The 10,550-nt window shown below is 40.3% G+C and overlaps 1 protein-coding gene across 1 annotated transcript in view; it reads right to left on the bottom strand.

Annotated features, from left to right (window-relative positions):
• The window catches only part of LOC118322644 (meiosis inhibitor protein 1), a gene marked incomplete in the record, with an annotated part of 52,376 nt that overhangs the window by 15,750 nt on the left and 26,076 nt on the right, over positions 1-10,550 (bottom strand). Inside the window, 5 exon segments of the mRNA XM_035654376.1 lie at positions 4,846-5,035; positions 5,350-5,472; positions 5,664-5,849; positions 6,663-6,813; positions 8,555-8,735. Of these exon segments, the coding sequence (XP_035510269.1) occupies positions 4,846-5,035; positions 5,350-5,472; positions 5,664-5,849; positions 6,663-6,813; positions 8,555-8,735 (831 nt within the window).

Here is a 10,550-nt window from a genome sequence, read left to right as displayed (position 1 = left end):
GAGAGAGAGAGAGAGATGAGGAAGTGGTGCTGGTGAGAGACAGTCTCATTACTTAGTGATAAGAGTTTCTAAAACAAGTACGAAGATCATGCAGTGACTCGGGGAATCTGGTTTACCAACAAGGGGTGGCTGGAGCACAGTCATCATGAGGAAGCAAGAGGACGAAGAAGCAGAAGCAGAAGAAGTATGCACATCTCAGAAATATAAAAGATTACCGTGCACACTTTAAACAACAATATTCTGGGTCTGGATCCAGAAGGGATTAAGGGTGAAAGAAACAGAGAGAAAGGAGAGAGGGAGCGTGAAGAGGGAGGCGAGGTATAAGGAGAGCAGGAATACTCCAACTGGAAAGAGACTGGAGGAAGATCAGGCGTCTACATCTTCTTTCACCCCGGTGGATAACACTGAAATGTCTCCCCTCAGAGGACGCCGCCGCATTAGAGGCTAATATAAAGTATATATTAATGCAAATTGCAGTGGGCTGAACTGTAACACGTGCACAGATAACAGCCAGTAATCCCCACAGGGCCTGGGATGAGCACAAAGCAGGCAGAGGCTAACCACAGCAACAGTCTCTAAATCCCCAGCTGGCACACTGGTGCTGTGCCCTTCAGCTGTGCTCATTAACCTGGTCAAGTATACAGACATAATAACACTATCTGGTAGACACCTCCACCAAAAAGCACATTGCAGCACCAGATATGCATGCACGTGATGCGCAGTATGTCTTAACAGAATTGAAGCCTTAAAGCTGGACGCGTGTGCCCTACCACCTTATGTGATATCCCGACAATCAAACCAACACTGAACTTTTCATTCCCATCTGCTCTGAAGAGATTTTAATTAGCTGTAATTAACATGAAGATTCATTAACTCAGTAAACGTGTATGATGATGTCATGATCATACTGTATTATGGTTTTACTAAATTTCTTAAATTGTTGTTAAATGAATGATTCAGAGCAAACTGTAATAAATTGTAATCTTCTTTTATAAGACGAGTTTTCGTTGACGATTTGATAGATTCTATAGCAGACAACTGGAAGCAGAGCTGTTCTATATATCTAAATGTATAATGTCTCTTCTAAACTGTTACACAACATGTTAAACACAAGAAAAAGTTTGATTTAATCTACCTTCCTCAAAAAAGCTGCACTTTCCCTGGTCTTAGTTTATTCCATCTGAATAATGGAATTTAGGACTAATACTATTAGAACAAAGCTGACACAAACACAACAGTTTCCCTCTCTAAAATGTATATATAAGGATACAAAACCTGTGTATGGTAGCAACCTTATGCACACTGATACTACTGCATGTTGAAACAAAATCAATACCATATGCTTAATTCGGGAGAGACATCTAGATAAATAAGTATCTCACTTCCCACCGTCTGTACCGACAAGGGATGTTGGGAGGATTCGTTTTAACAGAGGATTAATGGTTCCTCCCTGCCAACATTAATCAGAAGCGACAGTGTTCTGGGAACTGTTTTGCCATTTCAATCCAATTTAAAAACAACCAAGTTTTAGGGGACACTTTGTGATTACACTTCGGTTAAAACGAAGTTTTCCTGGCAGGATAGTTAAAACAAATAGCACCACCACAAGCCACATTTACTGCGTGTAAACTAACCATAAAGCACAACTATTATATTGCAGTATTTCAGGATGTGTAAAGCATTCTTACTTGGTGACCAATGAACTGTCCTTCAGCTCAAGTAGAAGTTCAATCTATCTTCATGTGTTTACCTTATGAAAGGTGTCCCAGAGTAAGACAATGAACATGTTTTTTGGAGCATTTAGTATAATCAAATATTTGACAGAGACAGAATTTTACTGTCTCTTAATGTGCCCGTAATCAGCCCGCTTTTAATTGTGCCGTTATAACGAGGTGCAGTTTGAATAGTTGTTAGAGCCATCAGAAAGAAAATGTTGCCTAGGCGAATGGCCTGACGCAGGTATTCTTTCAAAAGATCTAACATGTGAGAATAATTAAACTAAGTGCTTTCCATTATGTTGCAAAAGAACATCGTGCCAAATGGACCTATTAATCCATGCACATTGCTTTATTGATGTTTTACTGCTCTTTATAGCAATTGTTATTTTCACATCATTATTTAAATGCCCTACACCTAATCTGTTGGTCTACTGAGATCAAGTTTGTGGAGTTGAGGATGAACACATTTTTAAAACTTTGAGGATTTTTAAGAATTCAAACCCATCACTGAATTAATATATACAAATGAGAGATTGACAGCCTGACGTTTCACATATCAACACACGATTTACCAACTTCTAGAAGTTACCTTTAATCAATGTATATTTATACTTTTGGTATGTCACTGAAACAAGTTTCAGTGGCCTTTTTCAATGCTGTTCACTCACATTTTATTTATTGCCAGAACTTTCTCACAGCTGGAGAGTGTAGCCATGCAAGTCGTACTGTCAGTGTTCTCACCTCAGCCTCTTGTTTTCACCTGCCACAATGTGCATAACTCCAAACTCTGAAAACTACAAAATAGCAAGACTTGGCATTTTTCACTAAAGCCCCTACAAGAAATGCAAAAGCGGTTGTGTTTCTATCGCTTTGTTTCATTGATTTCAAGGGGAATCTGACTGAATCCGGTCACAAACTGTGGAAGCAGCAAATTTTCGCGCTGATGGTCTTGTTTGTTTATGAAGGTCATACAGACCAGTACTAAATGATAAAAAAGAGGTCCCTTAAGGAAAAAGGTTGGGAACCACAGCTATAGATTAGTATTGACACTGTTTCATAACCAGTTAAAAATATCCCTGTGGTATGCTTAAGCTTACAGGCAAACAGGCATTTGTGGTAAGACAACGTGAAACACAAGTTTGCATTATTTAGTTAAACGAAAATTGGTATCTTAGGTATCAAAATGTTTCAACAATGAACACTATGTATTTCTAGTCTCCACAGTAATCATGCGAGTTGAAGTGTAAACTGTTTTCTTCATAAAGTCTTGATCGCATCAAAATGTTTGTTGTACAGCGTGTGAGGAACATAATGTAGTGGGAATTCTGGGGAGAGACAGTTAACCAAAAATAGCTTTTCTTAATCAAAAATAACTTTCAAGTCAATATGAAGAGATGGCCATCTGAGACCAAATAGCCCAAGGTGTTTCTGGTGCTGCTGTCTGTTTATAAAGCTGAGATTTAATTAACTCTTTCAGTGTTTGCTGTATGTGGAGAAAAAAAAAAGACTGTCATGGTGCATTTATTCTTATTACATCTCACGGCGCAGGAGCCCACCGGGTAAACCTGTGATTCTATGTTTATGTTTATGTGAATGTGAGTGTGCATGAGCTTGTATTGTGCAGGCAAGAGACAATTTAATTAAAAGCTTGCTATATTTGCTATACAAAGTTTTAATGTGTAAGACTGAGGCGGAATCACAGCCAGGATTAAAACAAAAGACTGTCTGCCGCATCATAAAACATAAACTGAGGGGAATAAACAGCAACATTTACCTCAATCTATCCCCTGCAATTAACTGTATCTGTGCTTTAATGAGCTATAACTGGGCGGCAAATCAAATCAGTTGGCATTAATGTTGATACGTGATTGTGAATGATGACTGCTGTAGAAAAATGTATAAATGCAGCGGCGTGTTCTCTAGTGGTGTGTGAGCAGACTGTGGCTCAGGAGGTACAGCGGGTTGTCTACTAATGAAAAGGTTGGCAAATTTAACCCCAGTTCCTCCTGAATGAATGTGACATGTAGCATAAAGCACTTTGAGTGGTCAAAAGACTAGAAAGGCGCTATATGTACAGTCCATTTACCATTCTGTAGCCCTACGAGTCATAAAGGTATTAATGTACAGTGAACCCCTGTGTATGACTAATTTTAGGTAGAATAAGGACAGGTGACTCCTTAAAGGGTGTAATGTGTGGGCACAGCAGAGGCCAGTAAGCTTTCAGAGACAACAGTGTAGGTTTCAATGTCGGAAGAGAAAAACCAATGGCCAATGGTTTTATGGCCCATGAGGAGGTTACCTCATGAAGTAATCTGACTGTGGTCAATGTGAGGTTTGGGTGTGTGTGTGTCTGTGAGTCTGCGTGATTGTGCATTTATGTGTGCATGAATTGGTAATATTTATATTTGATTGTACGAATTGTTGAAGTGTGATCAGCTCCACATAATATAATATGTTCGAAACTGCCTGATTGAGGCCCATTCATTTCAAATGAAAGAACCCATTACCGTGCTGCAGGCAAATTAAACTGTCAAAAAGCATTTATGTTGTCTGATTCATTTCTGCATCTCCTATTAATTGCTAGTAGAAGTGTAAATTAAAGGTCTAGTGTGTAACATTTAGGTGTATTTATTGGCAGAAATGGAATATAATATTGATCATTATGTTTTCATTAGTGTATAATCACCTGAAAATAACAATCGGTGTGTTTTTGTTACCTTAGAATGAGATAGGGAGCGGGTTGTCAGCCAGGGAGCCCACCAGTTTGCACAGCCATGTTTCTGCAGTAGCCCAGAACGGACAAACCAACCTGATTCTAGATAGGGCCTTCTCTACCTAACCGCATGACACTAAATCCAACACACTGGTCCCATAAAACTGCTGTATTTTCATCACCATCTCCATGAAGGAGGAAAAAAACAGGACCTGACTGATTTTGAAATTACTGTTTATCATTTTCTTTCATTACTGTACATCCCACATCAATAAACTTGAGCCACGGGGTAGTTACATTGATCCATGCAAAGATCTTTACCTCAAAATGTTTTTTCTTTGGGGATGCAACAGCTATTTCTACAATACTTTGATACATTTATACACTCTGCTTTTGTGAGCTAATGTTTCTTACCCTGTGCAGTGTGTCCCTGTCCAAACCCGGGGCCCAAGTTCTCCATACTGAGCCTCTGTAAAGCCTGGAGCAGAGCTGGCCTAAGATTGGCACACAAATCTGCCTCATAGTCTTTCTGACCACGCAAGAGAACCTCCAGCACCCTGAGTGCCCGCTCTGCCAGGGGGGCCTCCCTGGTGCAGACCATGTCCTGAGGTCATACAGACAGACAGTCAAACAGAAAGATAGACACAAGCTTTAAAACAGAATCATTTAGAACATATTTTTGTACCAGCACTGTCCTTAACGCAATCAAGGCATCCAGCTACTCAATGCAGATTAAACACAAACATGTGTTTTACACAAACTATGGGACCAAGTCTTATTACTGTTCCAGGATTGACAGACAGTTCTATTTGGGTGTGAAACAACGCAGCACATCAGCCAGCATTTAAAAGTATTTTCACTTTAATGTGGCCAACTTCCAAGTTAAATCCAAGTTTCTGTTTGGTCTATGGTTCTCACCAGGAGGGTCAGTATGACAGCTGGGTACTTCTCTATCAGAGTCAGTAGCTCCATAGTTTCTGTGTCCGGTTCCTGATCCTGCCTCTCATCTGCACAGCTTTCTACCTTCTCTTGTATGTCTGCCTGTACACAAGAATAAAATCCAACCACCTTTTCATAAATTCAGTGAGTTCAAAGGGAAGTAAAAACACACAGTAATGCATCCAATCTCTAACTCTGTTAAAGTGAAATGAATTAGAGGGTAACAAGTTACATGTGTGCAATCAAATCGCTAAAATTATTTGTTAGTCTGAGTGAAACAACTGTCCCCTCACCATGTTGTGCTCTGTGTCTGTGTGCTGTGCTTGTTTGGTCAACCAAAGTTCCAAGACCAGGGGCCCAAATTTCTCTGCTAGCTCCGGATAGCGACAGATGAAGTGGAGGAGTGCAGGGTGGTGAATGTAGAGGGACGGGAAGCTTTGGCAGGAGGAGAGTGCCTTGCTGATGCAGTTAAAATGAGCCTTGAGTAGGTTGGTAAAGAAAAATTGAAAAAGCTAAAGTACTTTCTTTGAGATGAGCATACACACACAAGTCAAAAGGTTTTGAAAATAATTTTCTTTACAAACCAAATATGAGACTTTTAAACCTTACTGAGGCAGAGCTCTCAGCCACAGCAGCAGGTCTCCTGTAATCTATTGCTTGTTTATATTCGTAGTCAACATAAAGTATGTAGCATGAAATACTTTCGGAGAAGCTGCAGGACAAAGTTTTGTCACGTAGTGTTAATTGAACTAAGGAGAAGTACGTTATTTTGGGAAAAAATTATTTGTATAGCTCTACAAAAGCTATAGGATTAATATTCTTCCCTGCTGAATCATCAACAGCAGAATATGGATTTTGTATCAAAAGATGAATATGAGCTGTCAAGCTATGATTCTGAGTATTCCTTGGCCTCCATATTAATGGTCTACATATTGAACCACACAGTACTCTAGCTCCAGTACATGCTGTTCTCTTTCTCTGTGCCAAGGAAAAACATCCTGTTAAACCTATCTCAACTAATATAATTTTTTTTCATTGTTAGCATTGTTACGTTGACTCACTGAACAGAAAACAAAGGAGAATATTTTAAATTGAGGCAGACCACTTTTTTAAATATCACATTTTAGTAACCAAGGCAAAGGCAAATCCCAAAAAATGGCAATGTTCTACTGAAAAGCATAAAATTGAGCTTAAACCTTTCTTAAACTAACCTTGATGCTGTATATCTACTGTTCTACCTTCCTAAGTTAAAGTATGTTTTGATTTCTGTTCAGTGAGCTGATCAGAATTACCCCGTCGAGGTTGGGGCTCTTGTCTTGTGTCACTGCCAGCAGGTAGAGGGCAGAGCGGAGCACAGAGCGAGGCAGGGCACAGCCGCCCTGCTCCTGCACCGAGCGCAACAGCCACACCACACTGGAGAACACTGTCTGGTCTGGGAGGAGCCTGGATCACATACACACAGACACAAAACATGCACAAAAATGATGACATTGCCACAAAATATTTAAAGTACACATAGATGTGGATAGATGTGGCTAAACATTTACATTTGAATGTATACAAACACACAGACGCACATACACTTGAATGTCAAACACGCCTCAGCAGATACGTTCAGGGTGAGGGTATTGAAGTGGACAAACACATCAGCTGTGTGCAAAGCAGACAAAGTGCTTCAGGGGCATGTTGATGTCATACACTTGCAATCTCTCTTTCTCACGCAAAAATACACACATACACAAAGACAGTCAGCTAGAATGCATACAAACACATATTCACAGATCCTATCCGTGAGTACACACACACACTCAGCCCTCCCACGCTATGTGAATGTCTGGCCACAGCTCCCATTAATCTTGATGAGACCACACAGTGGCAGGGAGAGGCTTTCATCCCCTTCCCTGGGGGGTAATGCATAGTCGAGGTTCCGAAAACGGACAGATTAAACTCTCCAAAGAAGCCGATGTATCTCTGAGGTAAAATAAAATATGTACTTAAAAAACACCCCCGATGGGCTGCAGCAGTGTCGCTGGAACAGGGAGAGAGCTGCAGCGATGTGTAAAACCAACTGGTAGGGCTGGGTTATATTTTTGACACCTGTTATATTGATATATTGACACTAGATATTGTTGGGGATTTTTGTTATTTCATTACTGTGATACAGCTCAAATGTTCCCTTTTCTGCTCCCAAGGGCTGCATTGCAGCAAAGTGGTTAATTGTGAAGTATTTATGTATTTATTCAATTCAATTATTATTATTATATTAGTTACAAAACTTCAGCTGGGTAAAATGACAACAACTCTGTTTGATAAATGGACTGCACTTACATAGTGCCTTTCTAGTTTTCCAACCATTCAAAGCACTTTACACCACATGTCACATTCATCCATTCAGGCAGTTGGCACAGCATCGGGGGGAATTTGGGGTTCAGCAACTTGCCCAAAGACACTTTGACATGCAGAGGGATCTTCTTTCTGATCAGTGGATGACCTGCTCTGCCTCCTGAGCCACAGCCACCGCTGGTCTTTATCTCCACATTAGCACTAGTTTCTCAAGGTTAATTTAAGTGTCAAATATCTCTGGAAGCACCTAAAGACATCTCTAAAGCATTTTCAGGTTGTAATATTCAATTCTGTGAACATCGCCAAGCCATACCTGATATGGAGTATAGAGATGTTTGACATTTTACTCTTTATATTTATAAACTACAGCGTCAGATAATACTGCTCAAAGACTATTTGGGCAGTGAAAATGGATGTTACTATGGGAGAACAAAGTCAGTACTTGTGGATCACACTATGCTCTCTCTTCTTACCATACCACTCTGCAGCAGCACCAGGCACAAGTTAAATTAAAATGCTTTTCAATGATGCTGAAAATATTGTTTCCAATTCCCATTTACACAAAAATACCAGCTCAGAACATAAGATTTTCCAACTTTTCAACTCTTTGACATGTTGCAACGTTACTGTTTGAATCCCTGTATGATTTGTGGATGCGCATGTCTGAAATGTGAGTACAATAGGAGAAGGTCTTTACATTTTTCTTGTGTTTATTCATGTTTTCTGTTGATTGGTGGTACTCTATGTCATCCAGTGGCAAGTACAGACTGTCTGTGTGTGTGTGTGTGGTTGTGTGTGTGTGTGTGTGTGTGTGTGTGTGTGTAGGTGTGCACTGTATTACCTGTCTCCTTGCTGTAGGACAATATGTAACAATATCAGGAGACAGTACTGAGTGGCCCTTGGTCCTTTATTTTCACACAGTTGGAGTCCCGGGGCCTCACACAGTAGAGAGGGCCAGTCAGACAGACGACAACACAGAGAAGGAAGGTTGTATAGCAGAAGATTTTCCACCTCCTCAACATCTGGGAGATGAGCCAAGAAATAAAACATAAAGAAAAATGGTTTAATAATCAATTCAAGAAACAGGGACAAGATGAGAGAGGCTGAGAGAGAAAGAAAAAAGAGGAAAGGATATGGATTAAGGAGAGATTTGATGGAATAAAGTAAAGCAAAGCAGAAGAGGCCCTGAGGTCTCATTTACAAAAGAGTATTACTCACCAATTTTGTCTCTAAAGCCAAGCCAAAGCTGAGGGTTATGAAAAAAAATCATCCGGGGGTGATAATGAGTGGGTTTACACTGATTTCACACTTTTACAATTATCTATCTTGTATCCAAACATTAAGCCAATATCCATCATTAACCAAGATATGGATGTCATGGACGCGTAAATTCAATTTTTATCATTCTTTGAGAAACGATATTATGTAATAGGCAAAATTAATGTTTTTTTGTCATAAATTAGGTCCCTTAAGAATAGCATGCGGAATGAGGAGTGTATGAAAGACAGTGAGAAGAAACTGCATGGGATAGGTGGATGGAGACTCAGACAGGAGGGCCAGTGTGATATAGTGCACTTCCTCAAGGACTTGAGGACTAAAGGGCTCAGACAAAAAGACATATATGTAAATAAACAATACTGCATAAAATGGTAAGAATAAAAAAAACCAGAGAAGAGACAAAAGGGGAGGTGAGATGTAAAGTACAGCAGGGAATTCAGATATTTTTCTGAAACAGCTAAAATAGTAGGAACATATCTGGGTTATCTTTAGGGAACTGGAGAGAAAGAGAAGAGGGGCGAGGGAAGAAAAGACTGGGAGAGGGTGAAGAAAATGAGATGCAGCTTATAAAGAACTGAAAGAGAACAGCATAGAAAGAGAGGGTGAAACAGAAAAGAGGGCCACTGAAATATGGCACTGAGTAGAGAAAATGGTGCTGTGCATTGCAGCCTCTTGCAGGTCTGGAGAAAAAGAGGATACTTTAATCGAGGAGCGAGGAAGGAAACAACACCATATTCAGTGTATGAGGGAATCACAAGAAAGAAGGGGCAGAGCAGAGAGAAGAATGACAAAGAAGGCACAGGGAGATGGCAGACAGGGATGGGGGTCACTGATGCATGACTACACAGAGCATATAAAGCCAAAGCAGGGTCTGTAGGGAGAGAGACTACCAATCAGCCAGAGAGAGGAAAACAAAGTGAAGAAGGGAATGGGTGTTAGAAATACAGAAAGAGGAGGAGAGATACATTAAAACAGGAACCAAAGGGGCAGGTGGCCAGCTTGTAGAAGGCTGCAGACAGAGAGCACTGTGGTCCAGAGGGGCCACTGTGGAGAAAGAGTAAGAGATGAATGGTATTGTTTGAAAAAAATGAAAAAAAAGGAACATCAGGAGAGGGCCACGAGACAGCAGCCTTCACCTCCAGGGAACTGGTCGAGAAGAGAGGCAGGAAGAAGAATAGAAGGGTGTATTACAATGTCTCAAAGGGAGGACTGGGAGAGAGAGATGACAACGAACGGCAGACAGATGAAGAAGATGAGAACGGAACAGATGGGAGAAAGACAACAAGCAGACCTACAAAGCAGGTGGCAATGACATGTCGCCTCCTGCTCAGATTTCGATCAACAGAAAATAATAAATAGAGAAACGTTTCCTTAAATATTCACACAGCTGTTATACAATTAGACAGCTATACAAAAGTATAAATGATATACTTTGTTATCAGAGAGCAATTCAATCAACAAAACACTGACAGAAAGATTCAAGAACTTTATTTGCCATTTGCCCTTGCACACAGGAACTCGTGCGGTTGTTGCTCAGAGAGTCAAGTCAAGTATAAAAA

The sequence above is a fragment of the Morone saxatilis genome, unplaced genomic scaffold (assembly GCF_004916995.1).
Source record: "Morone saxatilis isolate NCDOM2014 unplaced genomic scaffold, NCSU_SB_2.0 Contig14, whole genome shotgun sequence".
Classification (NCBI taxonomy): domain Eukaryota; kingdom Metazoa; phylum Chordata; class Actinopteri; family Moronidae; genus Morone; species Morone saxatilis.
This window is presented reverse-complemented; position numbering and strand designations above follow the sequence as displayed.